Consider the following 21,683-nt stretch of genomic DNA (forward strand, 5'->3'; position numbering starts at 1 on the left):
GTTAATAGCTGTTTGCCTGTAGCATTAGCAAGGATGTCTTCATTAAGGTGGTAATGTGTCAAGAGTGCTATGCAGGTTGCTATGGTATTTGTGGGTTTCAGCCTGGACTCTGGCTTTCCCTGAAATTGAAAGTGCTCAGCCTTCAGTAAAAGGTACTTTCTTTCACAAGCCAAACAGGCAAACATTAAATAGGTGACATGATGAGGGCTCAGGAACTTGATTGCAAAAGCTACTACATGCCTGAATGTAAGTGTTGACTCTGACAAGTTAAAAACAAGCAGGTCAATTTAGTCTTTCTGTCTCTCCATCCATTCAAGACTATTTTCTAGCAATGGAAAAGCCTTCAGAAAGCCCTGCCCACACTGCACAAATTGACCCATGGAATCAGGCTTTGTTCATCTTCAAATCCACAGAACCTAGCACACTGCAGATGTTCAAGAACTGGTACAAAATGAATTGTGCATAAATTGTGCTTACTCTTTAGGCCAATTCAACCCAAGAGTCAGGCATTTGGAACTGTAATTCTGTTACTGACTGACTTCCGGTGGTATCTGAAGATAATGGCTTGTTCTTGGAGGCTGCAGCAAAGCACAGGCAGTGGGAAGCAGTTGGCCTGTGTAGGAGGATAAGGCATTGTGGTTGGATTAACTCAGGGATTGGTTCTCAAAGTACCCTTGGACCAGTGTGATTCAGACCCTGAATCTAACAAGGATCCTAGATGATTTATGGGAAGTTATATCATTTCCAAAATTTTACAGTTAACTTTGTTATTTAAAAAGTGGTATTAAAAATGGTAATAGTTGTTTTAGTTACTTTAGTTTCATTGTGAATATATTAAGTTTTCAAAACACTGTGAGAAAACATCTAAAATGCCATACATTTTTTTTTTTAATCTTTTCACCTTCTATTCTTAGGTTTCTTGGAAATATTCTAAATGTCTTCTTGTCAGTTTAGGAAAGGGGGTTTAAAAGCTCTTAAAATAAATAAATGTTAAATTTAAAAGCATTTCCTAAATGTGGGTTATTTGGAAAATTTGGGTTAAGAGGTCATCTTATTTCTGAAGTGCCCAATTAACATTAATTTCACTGCCTAGTGCATAATAGAAAGTAAGTTAACAATTTCAGATTTTATATACTTTTTCCATATTTTAATGGGCTGGGGTTGTGGCTCAGTGGTAGAGCACTTGCCTAGCCTGTGTGAGGCACTGGATTCAATTCTCAGCACCACATATAAGTAAATATGTGAAATAAAGGTCTATAAACGACAAAAAAAATTTTTTTAATCGTAATGAAATATTTGAAATATTAGTAAATAAAAACAGGAACAACTGATGATTCTAGAATCTAAACAATAACTAAAGGAATCCATTCCATTCTTTATATTGTTTAAATTTGTATCTTTCTTTTAGGAAAAATATTAGATATTAAATTTGACCATAACATAGCAACTGGTGGATTCAGATCATGAAAAGCATTTATTGAGTTGGCAAACTCTACTCCATTAATTTGCATCATAATTTATTTCTTGTCATTAAGAGTTCAGACAACTAATGGATTCTTTTTCTTCTTTATCTAGGTTTATTTCAATCTACAGGGGACCCAGCCATACCTACAAGGTCCAGAGGTTGACGGAATTTACTTGCTACTCCTTCAGAATCCAGGCAGCGAGTGAAGCTGGGGAAGGGCCCTTCTCAGAAATTTACACCTTCAGCACAACCAAAAGTGTCCCCCCCACCATCAAAGGTTTGTAGACAGTGGACTATTGTCACTCTCCTGCGAGAATAAGAAAATGTTGGAACTTTGAGTAGGAGGCTCAGTTCTGGCCTTGGATACATTCTTGATATTCCTAATGCCAGTATGATAGACTCAAAAGAACATTCTAAAAGAGAAGGTTGGGCCATGGGTCATCTGGGGGAAATGTGAGCTCTTAAAGGACAGAGTCTGCAGATAACAGCTCCAGGGTGCACGTATGTTTGTTGCAAAAATAACATAAACCTGAGACATTCTCATTCCCACAGATGATTTAAAAAAAGGGTCAGATCCCAGTGACAGACTTTGGGTCAGAAACAGGGGTCAATTCTGGAGTTAGAGCTCTTAGGACAGTTTGCTGAGTAAGGCTGGAGACCCTCCTTTCCTAAATGCATTCAGAGGACCAGAGGTTGGCATTCATCTCCGTGTGACTTTGGTGCTTTGACCAACGCGGGCAACTTCAGCAGCCTTCTCCTCCAGGCCCGCTGCTCTCACTGTGGAGAACTGCCTATGGAAAGCTAAAGCAGCCACTTTCAGTATTATCTTGAGCTTTGTGAGGAACTAGTTTCTTGCTCTTTCTCCTTAATTGAGTCAGGTGTCACTGAGTCGTGAGACCCCTATATATCCAAATCTTCTCCCACATCTCTCCAGGAGAGGAAACAAAAGTCACTCTACTGATCTCTTGCCTGTCTACTTCCAGCCACAAAGTTGTGCCTGACTGGGCAGCCAACTTGCAAGGCAGGGCAGACAGTGACAGGAGCTGGAGCTTGCTCACTGAAACCTGAGGCCAAGCCATTCTCACCCGAAACAGCATTGTTCTTGCCAGGTCCCTGCTGCTTGCCTGGTGGGGGAGTGGGGACAGCTTTAGTGGCTTTATCCAGCTGCTGCTCAAAACAGCCCTGAGGCTGATGGCAGGATGATAAGTACAATCTGTGGAAAAGATTCTATATGTTTGGCCCTAGGAACCGAGTCTCCTCCCACTAGGGCACTGAGTCAGTTACAGGAAATTGAGGGGTCTGGCTTGGACTCTGCAAAGATTCCTCATAGTTCCTTTGAGGGCTAGTTTATGGTAAATGCCTTGCCCTCTTCCCTGCCCCACAGGCTCTGCAACAGCTCCTTGTCTGTGACTAAAAAATTAGTATAAATTTGCATAACATGTCCAGCCTCACCTGTTCACTTAGGGGAGACACCGTGACCCTTTGATGCAGCTTCATCTCTCAGCTCTAACAAAAATGATTCCTGAGCATGTTGTGGCTAGTTGGTTTGTGGGTACCAATAACAGCTTGCCACATTTACCAATTACCAACTTCAAGGGTCCTCTCCATATTGAGGGGCACTAACTTTGTGCCTTTGTGTCTTGAAACGCCTGGTGGGGATTTATTTTATGGAAACCTAGAAGAGTAGTTGCACTTCATGGTGATTTTATTTCAGAAGGGCAGTTTCCCCACACTGCCACACTGTCGGGCTGTCTTCCTCCCACTCTTAGATTCAGGAAATTGTTGTCTTGGCTCAAGGACTGTTTAGTCTGTTAAGATTCCTTATTTAATTTCCCACAAATTGCTTGGGAGTTTTAGCCAAGTAATTCCAACTCCTTTCTTTGTTTGTTTTCTTAAAACCTTTATTTTCTTAAACGATATCATATCATTACAGAATGGCAAGTAGAAATAACTCCTGTAAAGAATTAATTGCATGTGATTAGAAATTGAAGTGTCATTGGGTTCAGAGAGACGAGTCGCACATTCTGATACATAGCAGATATTGAAGTATGTTGTAGAGATAGCATAAGCTATGAGAACTCTTACAAAATCTTTAACATTTTAAGGCTGAGGGTATAGGTTAGTGCTGGAGTAGTTGCCTAGTGTGCATGAGGCCTGGGTTCAATCTCCAGTACCACCAAAGGAAAAAAATCTGTAACAGTTTAAGTACTTTACTAAAGAGTAATATAATTTAGCTTTAAACAAGAATGATGAATTCAGTGGACTAAAAATAAACTAAAACTGTAACTACAGCTTGATTTGCAAAGCCTTTCAATGCTGCCTATTCTCTGGGACTTTTCTCAAATGTTACCTGTTCTTCAAAACCTTCTTAGACTCTTACCAAGAGGTACACTGTCCCTTTGGTATTGATCTGCCTTTTGTTCTATTTCTTTTTGTACCTGTTCCATTCCTGCTCTGCCCCTTCCCTCATCTAGATCTTAATTTCCTTAAGATCTTTATTCCTGCATGCCCTTGAGGACCTGGCCTAAGGACCTATGTCATAGAAGGTGCTCAGTAACCACAGGAAAAAATAACAAAAACAGAATCCTGTGGCAAGAAAGTACTAATGGGATAATGAGAGAGGACTTGTCATGAGTGGCTTTCTAGTCGAGGAGTAACTGCTCTGTACCTAAAGGGCACCCTGCTACGTTCCCAGGAGAATGGGCAAATAAACCCCCTCTCAGGGCAGAAACAGGGCTAGTCTCTCTTTCTAGAGTTCTCATTATTAGTACTAGAATATCGACAATTAATGTGGTACCTCAAATTTTAAGCTTGGATATGTGGATTTGTATTTCAGCACCTCGGGTAACACAGTTAGAAGGAAATTCATGTGAAATTTTATGGGAGACGGTACCACCAATGAAAGGTGACCCTGTTAACTACATACTGCAAGTATTGGTTGGAAGAGAATCCGAGTATAAACAGGTAAGGCTCAGTATGTATGTCATATAGAAAGCTTTGGATTCAGTGTGGCTCCTTGCCTCTGTGCAAGGCCATAAATGATTCAGAGAACTACGTGGTTGAAACTGTCTCACATGTACCTGTTACCCAGTTCTTCTGGGTATATAAATTCTAATACACATTTCATTTGTTTGTGTTGGTATTCATGTTAAATTTTCAGTTCTCAACCATAAGCTTGTCTTGCAAACAGTTTTAAGTTGTATGTTTGCATTTGATATTGACCATGATATTTGCAAGTATCAACATCTGCATATAATTGAAAACTAAAGTGCCAGTGATTTTACTATAAAGGAAAAGTAGTCCCAACCTAACTACTGTCCTTTCTGCTTGTTATATAGAAGTTACAATGGAATGATAGGGAGATGATCCTTTGGCCCTGAGGCTGTGACTCAGAAGTTCTATATCCCTGCTGATCATCCTTTACTGTGCATAGGAATCACCTGGCAATCTATTAAAATGCAGATTCTTATTTGGCTGTTGGAGTGTGGACACTGATGTTGCTGGACCATGGCCAGTAATTTGAGTAGTGAGGTTAAGTCAATCACATGATAAACCTGTTTAAGAGAACAGGTTTGGCATATAGTCAGACACCTGTTGTGGTCCTTAATTCTTCCTAAGTCACCCATTATCAGGCCCCTAACCGTGATGGATTCAAATACTCTAGGGTTTCCATCACATCCTCTGGAACTTAATGAAGTAGCAATGTAATACTATTTCTTCCATTAAGAAAACCAAGGCTTATTCTTCAGTGGCACTTATAACAATTCATCATTTATATTGAACTTATAAATGAAAATAAATGTCACCTGTCCTGAAACATTAGCATAATTTGTGAGGACCTTTTTTTTTTTCAGCTAATTAGGCTTCAAATACAGAAGTGAAAACAATTCAATACAGAGTTTGTGTGACGTTGCTTGTTGGTGTTTCTTAGGTAATAATAAAGAATACTTGTAAATAAAGTGTGTTTTAAAAATCAAAATAAATTCTGGACACTTTGAGTCAAATAAAAGACTAAATTGTTTTAAATGTATTTTCCAAAAACTGTATCTTAAATCTGTTGTTTACCAGTATTGGTTGATGTCAGTGATGATGTCCCCAAAGTTTCCATCATTCCTCTTAAATACAAAGGCAGTATACTTTTCTTTTCCCTTTCCTATCTCATTGTATATGAACATCCCATTTCAGCATAAGTAATTTCACAATGTGTTTCATCTTATCAGAAAGATAATTGTTCTTAGGGTCTCAGCTCAAATTAAAGAGAATTTTCCCCATTAGGTTTGGTTATCTTTAACACCAGTAGCATCGTCTCATTCCATAGCAGTGTTAAATGGTTAAAATGAGAGCTGTTAGGAACTTCCACAGCTTATCGACACTCAGCGATGATTCATTTCCCAACAGTATGTTCATTCCGTGTTCATTGTTATATTTTAAAAAACTTTTATTCCATGTACCATGCTTTTCTATTTGTTCTTGTAAACATGTTCTGCTTCTGGAAGCACAGTGACTACTGTTTCACAGTGAAAATGCCCAGAATTCAATGATTTTAGATTTTTATTAGTAGATTGCTACCCTCAATCCACTGTTTAATGCTGTATATTTAGACCGATGGATATTTAAACATCAGTTGAATAATGCACAATCTTATATCTGCCACAGAATATTTTTCTCATTCTAAACAGCTATAAACACATGTCCATGTGTTTCCGACATTTGCCAAGAAAAAAATGTAAGGGGAGCAATAGTACGTGAGAAGCTATAATTCAGTCAGGGACAGTTTGTACTAGTATTTTTTGTTTTGCTTTGTTTTTGTGGGTTTTGTTGTCATCACTTCTCCCTATTTAGTAAACGTTAACTTAAACATGATGTTTTGAGTACTCCCTTGACTTGTTCTGGACATGAAGGCTATTTTTATTATGTGTGCAGAGCAATGGTTAAAATGACTGTAGTTCAGGGATAATAGGCAATGGGCTTTGAATTAATAGAAGCAAAGCAAAAGAAAAAGGAGAGGTAATACCAGTCAGTGCAGGGCCCAGGACCTGTGGTGCACCTTGTCAGTTACAGCACTAATCAGACGGGGCCTGCTAATAAGCTTGTGTTTGCTTTTCATTTCCCTAAGATTGGTACATAGACTCTCAGTGAATGTTTCCTGCATTCATGGAAAAGGCAGTTTCCAAGAAATAGGGCTATTTGTACCTGTAGTGGTGGTGAGAGTAATTTCAACATGGGCAAGATATAGATCGACATTTATCATGTAGTGAAAAAACACACTCATAAAAGGAGAGTGTTCTTCCCAAGTATTCATGGCCTTCTGTGATGTTTTGCTGGAAACATTGACTTAAGTTGGCCTGGTTCTAGCTGATTAGTACTCATGTATTCAGTTCTCATGATGGTGGGACAAGCAACAGGTTTAATAAATAAGCATTAAATCCTTATCTAAAATTTCATTTTGCATTATAATGCACAAATACATTTATTTGGCCTTTCCACCATTTCATACACATTCTGAGCATAGAGGTCCTCACTCCCACCCCACCACCCCAGGAAGCTTTAACTTCTTTTCAAATACTGGTAGTTAGTTGCAAAGCATTCTTGAAAAGGATGAAAATTGTGTCTGTGCATGTAACTGATTTTTTTTTTGCATAGGCACTTTAATATATGCGTAAGAAATAAAGCAAAATTATTCTTGTTCATATCCCTCTTCAGACAGTAATCATTTTTATAGAAAAAAAATGAATATAAGCATTGAGGATGAGAACTTGTCTAACAAACTAGAAGAAATCATTCCTAGTGGCAATCAGTACTCAGGTTTATTGTATTAAAAAGAGAGCCTTTGAGGCATCTGGAAGTCATAGGAGCTCCACCTTTAGTTGGATGGCATCTCAGAGTAAATAGATCTTATATCATCTTTGGAATTTAATATTGAGACATGTATTAATTCTTCATGGTATTATAAAAGGTTCTATAAGGAAAATTTTCTTTTCATCAAACTGTCTTGGAAGTCTATAGCACATCCTAGAGTCACAATATATTTCAGTGACTTTCACAGAAATTAAACAGTGAGGCTATGAGTGTCTTACAGCATTTTTTAAAGGGTCAAATTCAAAATAATATAAAAATAGATCAAAATGCAGATTTTTAAAAAGCAGTAATTTATTTGACTGGTGTTTTTTTGTTTGGGGGTTTTGGGGGGGAGGGGTTATTTGTTTTTGTTTTGGTTTGGTTTTGTTTTTTAGATTTATAGATTCTTTAAGTGTCCATGAGCCCTTACACCAGAAAAATTTTCATATGTGCATTCACTTAAAATTTCATGTAAAAATGAGTTTATATCAAGTTTCATAGCATCCAGATATAGGACCCTGTTTTTTTGTTTGCTTTGTTTTGTTTTTTTTTTTGAGAAACTATTAGGTACTTTGGATTGTGAGGGTACCTAACAGTACTTTTCAGAGTATTTAGGCCAATTAAGTTGAAAAAAGCACATATACAAGAAGCAGTTCAGTAGTCAGTAATAGTATCTTGGCCTGTCTTCTTCAGCTCAAGAACACAATTGCCTGCCCAGCATTATTTGCTCCTCAGAGAAGTCCTGCAGGTTGGCAAGATTCCCTCTTGAGCCAGAGGGTGGCATGAGAACAAGTTGCCCTCCCATATTTCTGTGATTTTGGAGGAATTAATTGTTGAAAGAGCAAGAATAATAATCCTCCAACTCAGATTGTTATTATGAGCATTGCATCCATTCAGACATGAGAAGGAACTGTTTAAATGATAACCTGGTGCAATTGCGTCTCCCTTTCTGTTCTCAGAGACAGGGCAGTGTCAGGAAAGAGGTACCGGTAAGCCTCCTACAGCTGGGCATGTATTCTCAGATCCTCCCCAAAAAGCTGCTACGGGATTCCAACTATACAGCACATGATACAGAATTAAGGCCTATAGATTTTTCATTTCAGTTATCTGGGTCAGTACTACTTCATACCTTCCCATTTGGAATAAACATGCCAAAATTGCTTTAAAACATATTATTCATCAAATCAAGAACAGAAATAGTCTTTGTAAAAACAATGCTACATATATACTTATTTACAATATTATGATTGGTGACATCAATAAAGAAAATCTTAAGTGGAGCTCTGCCTTTTAAGTTGGGTGGAGGCAAAAGAAAAAGTCCATAATAGCACTCCTGTCAATGAAAACAAAGGATCACGAAGCATGGCCAGCTCCCGTGTGTAGAGCTACATAGTCCCACAGAAAGTGACCCCAGTGGAGGCACAGCTGTGCAGCAGGCTGGATGATCTGGTGATTTTATGGCACTATCAGCTCCTAGGTCCTGTTAGGCAATAGACATGCTGTGGACCCCAGACCCCATGTGGATTCCTACAAGTGTTGTGTGTTGTAGGCTCCAAGGTCACCTGACACCAAGTAATTGCCCTGGAGTCCTAGGCATTTCCTGCAAGGGAATCTGGAAGTACAATCCTGTAGGTGCCATTTTATGCTGCATTTCTTAAATTCCTACCACATACTAGACTGTGTCCAAGAAGGTGGCTCTGTGCTATGCCATTTAATCCTATCAGGGATCCCATGAGACTTGGTATTTCCTTCATTTGGAGGATGGAAGCATAGCACCATTAAGGCACAAATGTTACAAAAATGTTGAATTAGGGGCTTCTTCATAGTACCAGGGGCTTTTGAATCTGTATTTTTGTTTTAAATACCCACCAGTTTATAGTTAAGGTAGATTTACATGTATAATAATACAATGATACAAATAATTTATTTTCATTTGGTTGTATAAAATATGATTGACTTATTCTACATCCATTCATTTTGTTTGTTAAAAATTGAGGGAGAAGCACATTTTGAGAAATTGTTGTTACTTATAGCAAGAAAGCACATATTTGAAAATAACAGTCAAAATATAAATAGTGAAAAATTAAAATAAATTGAGAGAGACATTTCCTTTTAAAGCCTACCACCCTTACTTTGTTTGAAAATCCTTATGTGTTTCTCTGGAAAAATCTCCACTTCTTTGCTATGAGATTTGACTAGCTTCACCACAGTGGCTCATGTGAATTTGCTGGTGTAAGGACATTATAGTCAGATCGTGGATGGAGAAGTTCTAAAGTACACATGTTCACACACTTGATGTAAGTTTTACTATTTCAAACATCTCAAAAACTATTCACAGACTGGGATTGTGGCTCAGTGGTGGAGTGCTTGTGTGTCACATGTGAGGCACTGGGTTCAATCCTTGGCACCACATAAAAAAATAGTTGTTTTTTAAAAAAACTATTTATCTATTTTTTTTCCTTTTGAGACCTATTTAGAAATACTTTAAACTGCTAAAATGAAGATATTTCATGCAGAGTTTTTTTACTACTAGGAAAGATATAAAATTTAGTGTCTTGAGCAGTTATTAAAATATAGGTTATAAAGAGCTTAATTAAATAAAACCAGAGATACAGTGACTATCTACAGTGGGCCAATCTTGCATGCTGCACCCCGGACTTGGTCTCATTACATCTTCTGGCAGTTTTGAGAGTTGAAATTTGTTAGACCCTTTTCACAGGTGAGGCTGTTAAAGAAGAAAGGTTATATAGCCTCCCAGGGTCTCAGCCAAGACGCTGATAACTCCAGGTGCAGGGCACTATCCACTCTCCACTGCTTTCTGCAGTCCCTCTGCCTTGGGCCTGCCTGAGCACTCAGCTCCTCCAGACCCATATCACAGTCACTGCAGGGGCTGCCTCTGTTACCGTCCATTACTGGACTCTCCATTGGACAGTTGTCCACATCTGTGCCAGTGTCACCATGTCCTCATTACTGTAGCTTTCCACTGTGTCTTGAGACCTGGAAGGCGCAGGCTTCCCTGCTCCCATCTTATCTCTCTCCTTTAGAAGATCTTTGCTATTCTTAAAAAATATAGATGTATATTTTTTTTAATGACAGTACGTAAAACATATTCTCAAGCCTTGGATCAGTATCATGTGGAATATAGAGTAACAAATGTGGTCGATCCCATGTGACTATGATTGTTTACACAAAAGCAATAATTTTCATCAAACTTCATGAGATCAGAATCCTCAGGAAATGGGGCATTAGGAATGGTAAGCTTTTGTTCAGCTAAGAATTAATCCAAAAGGCTTAGTTTAATAAGCATTAGTGGATATTTCTAAAATACATCAGAAATGCCACATTTTTTATCAATACACTGAAAATAACTTAATCACGATTATCAATCCACTTTTTGTCGTGATGGCTGTGCCTATACTAAAGTCTCTCAGTTGCCTTATGATTTCTGTGTTTCTGATGCTTAATGTTCATAGAACTTATTTCTGCAGTTATTTGCTCTTTTCAAACAATATGGGATAAGAGTGTCTATTAGAGTATTTGGAAGTTTTAATTGGAGAACATCACTGAGCATCTATTTTGACAAGCCATTATGCAGATTGCTATGGAGGCAATAGAATATAATCCCACACCGTACTGGCAATGCTTGTGAAAGATGGGTGGTGTCCAATTAAAATAACAAGAATGGCTAAAGTAAAAACATGGAAAAATTAAAGCCTAAATTTCTATTGGATTTGTCATTATGAAGTTCCCTTATTAGATATGTTTACTTCTTTCATTAAGCTTTTTTCCTAATGGTAAAAGAATAGTAGTATTCCTTTGTTCTGTTAAGTACATTTTCAAAGATCACCACTCTGAGGAGGTAGGGTTGAGAAATTCCATCAAAATTAATATAGAAAGTCTCTTTGAAATTCTCTGAACTGGGTTTCTGGGAAATGAAATACACTCTGGACTGACTTTCTTAAAAAGATGTAGTCATGCAAATTCTGAAAAACAGAAATTTTTTAAATAGATGTAAGTGCACATTTATATCCACTTTCCAAAAGTCTCTAAAACATCTGTGGGAATAGATTCTTAAGTAGTTTTCTGCAATAACATCATCCTTTGATGGCAGAAATTAAGAAATCACAAAAACACTGCCCAAGTTTTTGGCACAGACTGAATCGGGAGCAACTTTCAATAACATGAAAAAGAAAAGGCAGTGTTTTCTCTCATAGGGAAAAGGAAGACCCAGGCCAGGGGATCTGGAAGTCGTTAATGGATACACAAGGGAGATGGTGGAGCTATGTGAAAGTCCCGTGGGAAAACACAGGCCAAGAGACTGCACCCAGTCACACTCATCCTCAGATGGGGACTAAGTGGGTGACAGTGTCATGCCATGTGATTGGATAACAACGGGAACATTTCCAGTTGTGAGCAACTCTGGGTTAGGTAGGGTCTCACCTTGAATCTACCACTTCCCTTATTTGCAGTGAGATTTTAAGAAATTAACAGCCTCTCTGAGCCTTTATTCATTCATCTCGAAAATGGAAGTAATGATATTGACCTACAGTGTAATGTGAAGCATTAAATTCAATGATATTGACCTATCTTCAACATGTTCCTTTTACAAAACATTTTCACATGTTTTCTCATTTGATATCTGCAAATCCTCTCAGAAGTAGTGTACTGTGACTCTCCCCATGGTAAAAACGAGAATACTAAGGCTTAAGACTTTTATTTAACCAGTAAGTGGCAGAGCAAGTCCTTAGTTCCTGTGCTTGGGAGCATGTCTAGTGCCTCCCAGTGGCCACATCAGTCCAGACCCAGTTCTCACAGGGAAGAACTAACTGCTTTGTTGTTCCACCCTTTGGTAAATACAGGTATTGCAAAAGGTGTTTCCTCTAAAAGAATTGAGAGAGGCTTCAATGGCAGCTTTTTCCAACTTGATAAATACCACAACATTAACTTATACCACCATAAAGCGTCAGAATGAAGTGTGCACCTGTGATATGGCAGAGAGGGAAACCAAAGCCCAGATGGCAGTCAGTCAAGGGGCCTGCCTCGGCAAACTGGTGTTCCACTCCCAGAGGTTGTACATCATTCCCTTCATGAGCAATTTCAAAAAAATTTTTTTTCCTCATAAAATTCCAACTTGAACATTTTCGATTTAAGAAATTAAGTAAGTAAAGAACATTAACAACTGAGAATTCTCTTTAAGGAAAAAAAAACAAAAAACATTGTTTTCCTGAGACCTCCCACATGTCGGTAACTTATAAATAGGCAGTTCCATGGAGGTATGGTCTGAACTCTTCAATAGCTGGCTGTGTGCTTTGGAGTGATCACCATGACTACGAACTCATCTTAATATATTCATTTAAACTCACTGGAACAGTGAATGGCAAGAAAGGGTCTCTCAGTACCATAGGGGTTTTCTTTACAGCCCTTTCCTTCTTGGTTGCTCTGGCCTGGCTCTGTAACTCCTGTTGCTAAGGCACATACCACAATTTGTAAAGAAACAGGGGTAACTTGCCAAGAGGAACATGCTTACAGTCTCACAAAGGGAATAGCAAAGCAGTGAGAATTCTGAAAAAGTATTTAAGAAGCAAACAATTGATTTCCTGGGACTCACAGTCACCAAACAGAAATATAGTAATTAAGACGTTTAAAGTCTGCTTGTAAGATTTGAAAATAAGGGAGGAAAATCTTAAGAGAAAGGCTAAATATCAAATGAACAATGGAAGTCTGCTGCCTTTTTAAAGTGTAAGATCCTTTGCTGTCTTTCAGTCTGCCCATCACTGGGTACAAGGTCTGTATGCTTGTGTTCACTAAGGAGGGCTCTACCTCCTCCTAGAAGTTTGCAAACATACACATCGGGCTTTAGAAACATGGAGAGACATCGGTAGATTTCTAACAACTCTGAACAGCTGGCGGATATTTCAGATAAAATTGAGCTTGTCACAAACACTTTTTCATTTCTAGGGGATTTTTATTAAGGGGCAAAACTGACAGCTTTATTAAGGTGGCCTGTTACTAAGTTGAAAATACCCATCTCTGTTACTTTTAAATGCTGTACTTTAAAGGGTACATTTCGTATTGCTTTTAGGTTTTAAAGAGAACGATTATAATGGCTAACTTTTACTATGCAGTGTTACATACCAGGCGTGTTTAAGTACTTTATAGGTGCTCAGTGCTACAGATAGAAAGGGTTCAGTTAATTGTATTTCCTTTTTTAATTGCTCATCAGTCCAGTCTCAATAATTTGGTTTAGTTGCAGCTATTTTTTCCTGTGTCTATTCATTGCACCTAATTTAAACTGTTTAAACTTTTAACGTGATAGCATTTCTTCTAAGACATCTAGCTGAAGCTCAGTAACACTGTGATTTGGGGGAACTTTGCCAGGCCTCCTGCTTCCCTCCCTTTCGCTCACTCAATTCAAAGGGTGATAATTTTTAAGTAGTTCTCAAGTCCTAATAGTAAACCTCCTGATGATTATGTTAGGGTTAACTAAAGGGAAGAAAACATCCCAGATCTGAAATGAAAGACAGCAGGTTGGTCATATGCACAGATAACACTCAAGAGAGAGAGGCCACCGAATTATTTTAAATGTCAATTTGTGATAAATTGGGTTACATTTAAAAAAAAAAAAACTCCTCAGGAAAACAATTAGGCAGGCCACATAACTGAGAAAATATTCACAATACATATCTGCCAAAGAATATCTGTATGAAGAGCTTGTACAAATTAACACACTCAAACTAAAAATGAACAAGACTTGTCTATGTCCATATAAAAGAGATTATCTGAATGACCAATAAGCACATGAAAAAAATAACAGAACATCATGGAATGAGGTGCCACTGAAATATGAAAGACGGTGGATAACGTGTCAAAGATGGGAAGTAACACAGACTCTCATACTTTGCTGGTAGGAGTGCAAAGTGGTTGAGTCTTTGTCTTTTGGGAAGATTGTGTCTCACCAAGATAAATATATACCTACCCTACCCTGTGACCTAGCATTTCTTCTCCTAGACAATTGCCCAAGAAAAATGAAAACTTAAATTCTCAAAGATTTATACAATGTGTTCATAGCATTCTTATTGTATAAAACCCCAAAACTGGGAACAACCCAATTGTCAATCAAAAAGAAAAAGGATAAACTGAGGTATGTTCTATGGTGAAACAACAGTCAGCAACAAAAGGAGTAACTACTGAGTCACTCATAATGAAGGTGAATCTCTAAGGTGCCAGGGAATCCGTTTGCTTCCATCTGTATGAACTCAGAATAAACAGAAAAAGTTACAGAACAGAGTGTACCTCTTGGGGAGGAGGAAGTAGATTTTCTTGTTGAGTCAGTGTTACATGTCAAAAAAATCATCCACTGAAAACTTTGCTTTTTATTGTTTATATGATTTTTTCATTGTTTCAGCTTTAAAATATTACTTTGTTTTGGGAACTGAAAACATAGAGCTGTTTTTATTAAGGCCTCTTCTGATTTATAGCCTGAATTATTAAAATTCAACTAGATAAATCTTTATTACTTAAAATGTCAGTTGCATTTCTATTCAGTGCCTTATTTCCTTCCGTCGGAGTTACTGAATTTTATATTGTTATTTTATCCAAAGTGAGCTGGAATGCCTTTTCTTGTGGATGAAACAGATTGGGAGATATACCTTTTTCTGTCAACTCTTGTTGATGGGGAGGAATTTAAACCAAGCCAGTGTCCACAAGGCTCCTGATGTTACATGGTGATCACTATAAAGAGTACAGTATTATAAATTAATTAACTGGGACTTTACCTTTTCTCACAGGTGTATAAGGGAGAAGAAGCCACATTCCAAATCTCAGGCCTTCAGAGCAACACAGACTACAGGTTCCGCGTGTGTGCGTGTCGTCGCTGTTTAGACACCTCTCAGGAGCTAAGCGGAGCTTTCAGCCCCTCTGTGGCTTTTGTATTACAACGAAGTGAGGTCATGCTTACAGGGGACATGGGGAGCTTAGATGATCCCAAAATGAAGAGCATGATGCCTACTGATGAACAGTTTGCAGCCCTCATTGTGCTTGGCTTTGCAACTTTGTCCATTTTATTTGCCTTTATATTACAGTACTTCTTAATGAAGTAAACAAATCGAGTGAAACTAGAGGTATGAATCGAATTAATGCTACACATTTTAATACACTCATTTATTCAGATACTCCCCTTTTTTAAGCCCTTTTGTTCTTTGATTTATTTACTTCTCTTGTTTTACAGATTTAGCTAGGAAAAAAAATGTCAGTGTTTTGGTGCACCTTTTTGAAATGCAAAACTAGGAAGAGGTTAAACTGGATTTAAAAAAAAAAAAGAAGAAAAAGAAGCAAAAGAAGAAGAGAAGAAGAAAAGCAAACCAGATACCAAAAGCTAGCTTTCTTATATTTTCTTTAAATTTTTCAAATTTACCTTTATTCTGTTTTCACTGATGTCTTTTGCAAGCCTTTGATATTTTTTTTTATGTTCTAGTTTAGTAATTTATATTCACCAGTCACTTCTTTGTCTTGATCATCTGTATTTGTAACTAGAATCACAGTGTGTGTAGGTACAGGGCCAGGATTTCATGCAAGCGTTGTCAGGGTATCACCACATAGCAACGTACGGAAGATGTGTTCACTCAGATAAGGCTGCCCTAAACCATCGTGTCACTCAGTTATTTAATTGTGTTTAGCTCATTTAAATCAAAATGTGTACTTTAATCTAAAATGTTTAATAATCTGTATTTCTTATGATTTTAACACTATGAGCTGCCTGTATAAGAAATCAAGTAACCAAAATGCACCTATAAATTATGGAGCATTGTAGATTTTACCACGTTGATTCATAGCAGTAACTTTAAGAGGGCATTGTGCAATAGTTAGTTGTTTCCTTGTTCAGCTATTTTAAAAGCTGCTTTACCTTGTTTGTCTGTCTTTGTATATAACTACTTCTAATCTAATCACTAGAGTTATTATATATTCTGTTATGTTTGACCAGAATTATCTGACAAGAACTGGTGACAGTTTAGTGCCTCTGCCCATTGTCCATGACTTACACTAATGTGAGCCTTCTTCTTATGTGTCAGCTCATCATCTTTTGAAAGATTTGCCTTTAGGCTGTTCTTTGAGGTATCAATGAAGTGATTGAATTTCAATACCTTAATTCAGTGCCCATAATACTAATGTAACAGCAGTTGAAAATTGATACAACCCAAAAGGGAGTCATCTGAATTTGTAGTTCCTATTACTTGGGGTTGATCTGGCCATGTTTGGAGTGGGAATTGTATTTGGTGGTAAGCACAGGGTGTTTGGGGGTCAAGGAGCCTAGATTCTTTCCCTGGATTTGTCACTAACTTGCTGCGTGACCTGAACACGTCACTTTACCTCTCTGTGCCTCAGTTTTCCCATGCATGAAAAATAAAATAAAATAAAATGGGGATTCTAATGTTTGTAAGTGCTTTGAGATCTTTGATCAACAGGTGCTATTGGAGTGCAAAGCGTTACTCTTACATGTTTGAGTCATGAGATAATCAATTTTAACCCAAAGTCATTGGATTATTTATATGAAGTCCATAATGTTCGAGTACCTCAGGGACACTTAAGAGTTGGAGGTGCAAATATATTCCAAAAGGGTGCAACAGACACAGCATATCCCCCTGCTCCCATTTTTTGTATATTTTTGCTACTTGGTTTTTCTTGATCATAGCTACTTTGTGCTTGATCTATGTTGTCTAAGATGCAGTAAGTATCCTGTACTAGCTTATAATATTCCCATACCAAAGTCATGGGGAAACCAACATTATTTTGTTTTTGGTTTATTTATACTATATTCTGCATACAGTACTTTAAATGCCAATTACAGTGCAATCTTTATTTATTGTAAAAATTTTAAATGTACTTATGTACTAATTTTCCCTTGTAGCATGTTATTTTTTTGTGTTTTATACTTTTGTAATTTTAGGTCAGTCTTGTTCCTTGGCAACATCTGTAGTATTATTAACCTTCTGACATTTTCTTGTGTTTTTAAAGGTAAGAGCATCTAGTGCATTAAATGCCAAAAAAAAAAAAATCCATTATCAGTGATTGAAAGGTTTACATGTACCCAAAAAACCATAATCATCTCTTGAAAGAGTGCTAAGATCAATGAATTATTCTGTGTGCCTATATTGATGTAGTAAGTACTAGAGAGTTCTGTATTTTGTTATATTGATTACAATAATGAGTTTAATTCTTGCAAACTGATGATATCAAGGTAGATATATTTTTGCCAAAGTTCTGGCCTTCCAAAAACTCATCCCCTATTTAAATGTGATGTGACCCACTATGACATTACATCTGCATTTTCTGAGACAATTTCACGCAGATGTTTTGGGGAGAAGGCGTTTTTTTAAGCAATGAAAATTCAACTGAGTAAGAAACCCTTTTTGCAGGGGAAAAATGTTTGTCCTTTTATAAACACTTCAGAACTGCTGCTACAAAGAAATTCTCTGAATTGGTTGTATTTTTTAAAGGAAATGATACTTTAAGCCAAAATTGCTATGCAGAGTTGATCTTTTTGAGGTTTCCATACTCTTCCTCTAATCATCAGAAGCTGAAGTGTGTGAAATACAAGCTGACAGCACTTTATTTTATTGCTTTCCATTATGTCATATTCAGTATAATCCCTTCAGTCAGAAAATTATTGCTCTCTGCAGCACTGTTTTGTATCACAAATCTGTATATGTGATATGGGTATATAACTATATATATATTGCCATTACACATGAACAATAAAATAAAGTGTTCTGTTAACCTGATCTCTTTGCCCTTTTGCAGTATGTAGGAATGAGTGAGGGGCTCTCTGATGCTCTGACGCTTCTCTGTATGTGAAAGCCTTGACAGGAGAAATTCCAGTCATGTGAAGCAAACTACCCTTTGTCCTCAAAGAAATTGTTTAAAAAGGAAACTTTTTTTAAAAAAAAAAAGATTTTTTTCATATTATCTGCCTTGTTTTTTATCAACTTGAAATGTTGGCATTTTCTAACCTTGTTTTGTTGGCTACAGTAATTCAGTATTCATGTCAAAATTGAAAAGTGCCCTAACTGAATGTGTTTGAATGTTATCCTTGCACAATTCTTTAAATTGAAAGACAAAATGTTTTACCTCACTGTTGGACATACATTCCAAGCTTTTCAACTTTAGGAGAAAAAAAAAATAATCATATGTTTTCCTGTATTGTAAATTTTAGACTATTTCATATACATTGTATTAAAACTGCCATATCAATTTTAATGTATAGATTTTGCAAATACTATGCTATATGTAATACTTAACTGTATCTGTAGTGTATATGTAATATATTTATGCCCAATAAATGTTTTAATTCTTTCTGACTTAAGTAGGGTTTTTCTACCATGAGTAGGATTGCTGCTATTGTTGCTGTTACTTTTTAAATGCTTACACCACATCCCCAGAACGTGCCAAATCAAATGCTGTTAGAGGCCAGGCAGGTGCAGAGTGCCATGGAAAGGGGCCAGGGCCGCTGCAACTTGGCTGCCCCTGGCTCAGGTCTCGAAGGACTGCTGGCCACAGATACATTCAAAGGAAGAGAAAAATCTGGATTTCTCCGTATGGGCTGAAACATGATTGTGGACTCTCTAGGCCCACGAATGCCTCTTTAATTCTTTGTCAGAGTGTGTGGACAGTGTACCTGTTTGCCAAACATTTTATCTGTATACCTGAATTCAGGAGGTCTCGTCTCCCTCTGCTTACCTGGCACACTGGGTGCTTCCTCTCCTGTGACAAACTCATAACCATCTGAATCTTCTTCCTCCAGGAACAACAGCAACAACAATGGCAATAAAGCACAACAACACAACTCCTTCTTCAACAACAATAGCTCTAAAGTACAGTGTTCCTGCTGTGATCCTGATTCCATCACTGTGGTCAGATTGTTTTGCTAGGAATCCTAGCTCTCTCTTTTTTGGGGGGGGGGCAGGGATTGTATGGAAAAACTAATAACTAATTGTCTATAACTCAAAAGTTCAATGGGAATCATTCTTTTGGGTAAAGCTGATAAATACCTGTCAAATTTTTCATGAGTCTGATACTCTAATGAAAATATACTCAAGGATTTTTCCCCCCCCTTAAGGTCACAACTCCCCTCACTATTAGAAAGAGTGGGAAAGAAGTCATTAACACCAAACTTTTGGAAACTTGACATAAGCTGAACTCTAATTTGACAGAGGGAAAAATGGATACCACTTCAGTTTTTCACATTTCGATGCAGACCATGATAGCTCAAAAACTGACAGTAGCATGTCCCTTTGAAGTGGTAGTGAAGAGGACAGAAAAACCTTCAAATTGTATTGTTTTAAAGCTTTTGGGTTTTTTTTACAATATCTTTATGTGGTGCTAAGGATCGAATCCAGGGCCTCACACCTGCGAGACAAGCACTCTACTACTGAACTACAACCTCAGCCCTTATTTCAAAGCTTTTTGAAGTGCAGTTAGATCCATAAAATGCTTCCCCTCTTCATGCATGCTGAGGACCAAATCCAGGGCCTTGTATATCTAGCCAAGGCTCTACCACTGAGCACGTTCCCAGCACCTTGGTTTGTTTTTAGCTTTCCCTTCATCTCCCCTGCAGAACCCTAGAGTTTTATCCTTGGGAAAATATTAAAAAAGAAAATCTCTGGATGGAGAAACACAATTGAAAATGAAGTCAAAAGAGATTTAGTGAAGATGGTCATACACGAGAATGATTGTTAAAGTCTTGCCTGAATTGCTCCATGGGGCAAAATGAAAGATCTGAATATCTTCAGTCAAATAGTTCATTTCCAGTACCCTTTGGTGGTACTTTGCAACCTTAGCTGCACATTAATTGCCTGGGGGGCGCTTCTCAAAATCCCCAGATCCTGCACCCATAGGTATTACTGAGATATCAGTTCCCCAGGTGATTATTGCACTGTGCAGCCAAGACTAAGAGCCACTGCCCTATAAGGAAGCTGAGTCAGCAGTACTGTATCAGCTTCTTAGTTCTCCTTAATCAAGGGCAACCTGACACTTGACAAAAAAGCTTCTGGCATGAATGAAAAGCCCAAAGTGAACAACTTGGGAGAATCTGACTACAGGAAGAAGCAGCTTCAGAAAACTATTATATATCCAGATAAATGAGAACAGGCAAAATGTCTTGTGAAATAAGGATGCCATTGGAGAAAACACAAAGAACAAGAAAATGTTCTTGGAAAATTGCCATAGGAGGGTTGAAGCCGAAATTAAGCAAATATTATCCTTCCAAATAGAACAAGGATCGGTATCCAGTACTGGGATCTCTAGAAAGGTCAGGAAATGTCGGGGAAGTCGTCAAACACATGAGTTTCCAGAACTAAAGGGCACCAGGTGCTCTGCACAGTGGAGGAAACAGGCTCCCACCAAGCCCAGGCTGTCCTGAAATACCAACACGAGCGCTGGGGGAAGCTCCAAAAAACGGAAAAGAGCTGATCACATAGAATTAGGAATCAAGAGTGGTTTTAGACTTCCTAGCAATCCTGGAAGTTGAGCGTCGGTGAAGCAGTTACTTCAAGATTTTGAAAGAAATTAGTAGTAAAACACCATGAAGACATTTGCAGAAATGCAAGATCATGCAAATTTGCCTCCCCTGCACCCTTTCTTGGGAAGCTTCTAGAGAACCCGTTCTCCCCTACAAGGAATGAAGCCAGGAAGGTGAGCCCGTGGAATCCCACCTCCAGTACTTTTCCTTTAGGTCAGAAGCTAGTTCTCTGGCACGTTGCCACAAAAGGACTTGTACAACTTTCACCCTTACCCTTTCTGCACCCCCAGTCACCCTGTGACTAAATGACTAAGAGACCTCAGGGTATCTTTGCCTTGGGCTAAGTGGAACTAACAAATCGTTATTCAGGGTGGTGACTTTTTAAAAAATAATTCCCACCTCCTTGCTAGACTATAAGTTCTTCAAAAGCTGGGGAGAAGGAGGATGTGCATAGATGGCCTGAAAGTCTCATTTTAACTGCAGCTTAGGGTGCATTGCCTGGCAAAATAGAAATCAAAAGAAGGTTCATCAGGTTAAACTCAGTTAACTAATTTAGTAGGGATAAGTTCACATAGTGATGGGATTCATAGATTTTGCTATTCCGACCCATATTCTTGTTGTCGCTGTTGTGTTATTTGGAGGTACATTTTTTTAATAGAAAGTGTCAGTATCTTTAAACATGGAAACTTCACACAGAATATCAAAATTCTAGATCCTATTGAAATTTGGAATACCTGGCAACTTAGGTGTGCAAGGATATGGAGGTTATCAACAGGATTCATGGGTAACTTTGTTGGTTAGGGCATTTGCTCTATAGTTGATGACATTTGCCACTATGCCTGATGTGAATATGAACAATATCTCTTC

General features: G+C 37.8%; 1 protein-coding gene across 5 annotated transcripts in view; it reads left to right on the forward strand.

Moving 5' to 3' along the window:
• Fndc3b (fibronectin type III domain containing 3B) overlaps window positions 1-18,657 on the forward strand; it is a 327,023-nt gene extending 308,366 nt beyond the window's left edge. For 4 of the 5 annotated variants that reach the window (XM_005332466.5, XM_040270091.2, XM_040270092.2 and 1 more), the window contains 3 exons: window positions 1,576-1,742; window positions 4,302-4,429; window positions 15,091-18,657. In XM_005332466.5, coding sequence (XP_005332523.2) covers window positions 1,576-1,742; window positions 4,302-4,429; window positions 15,091-15,402 — 607 coding nt within the window. In that variant the 3' untranslated portion in view covers window positions 15,403-18,657. The remainder of the gene's footprint in view (window positions 1-1,575; window positions 1,743-4,301; window positions 4,430-15,090) is intronic. The other variant, XM_040270089.2, reaches the window with a different exon arrangement.
• Window positions 18,658-21,683: the final 3,026 nt, after the last annotated feature.

This window comes from Ictidomys tridecemlineatus, chromosome 3 (genome assembly GCF_052094955.1).
Source record: "Ictidomys tridecemlineatus isolate mIctTri1 chromosome 3, mIctTri1.hap1, whole genome shotgun sequence".
NCBI lineage: Eukaryota > Metazoa > Chordata > Mammalia > Rodentia > Sciuridae > Ictidomys > Ictidomys tridecemlineatus.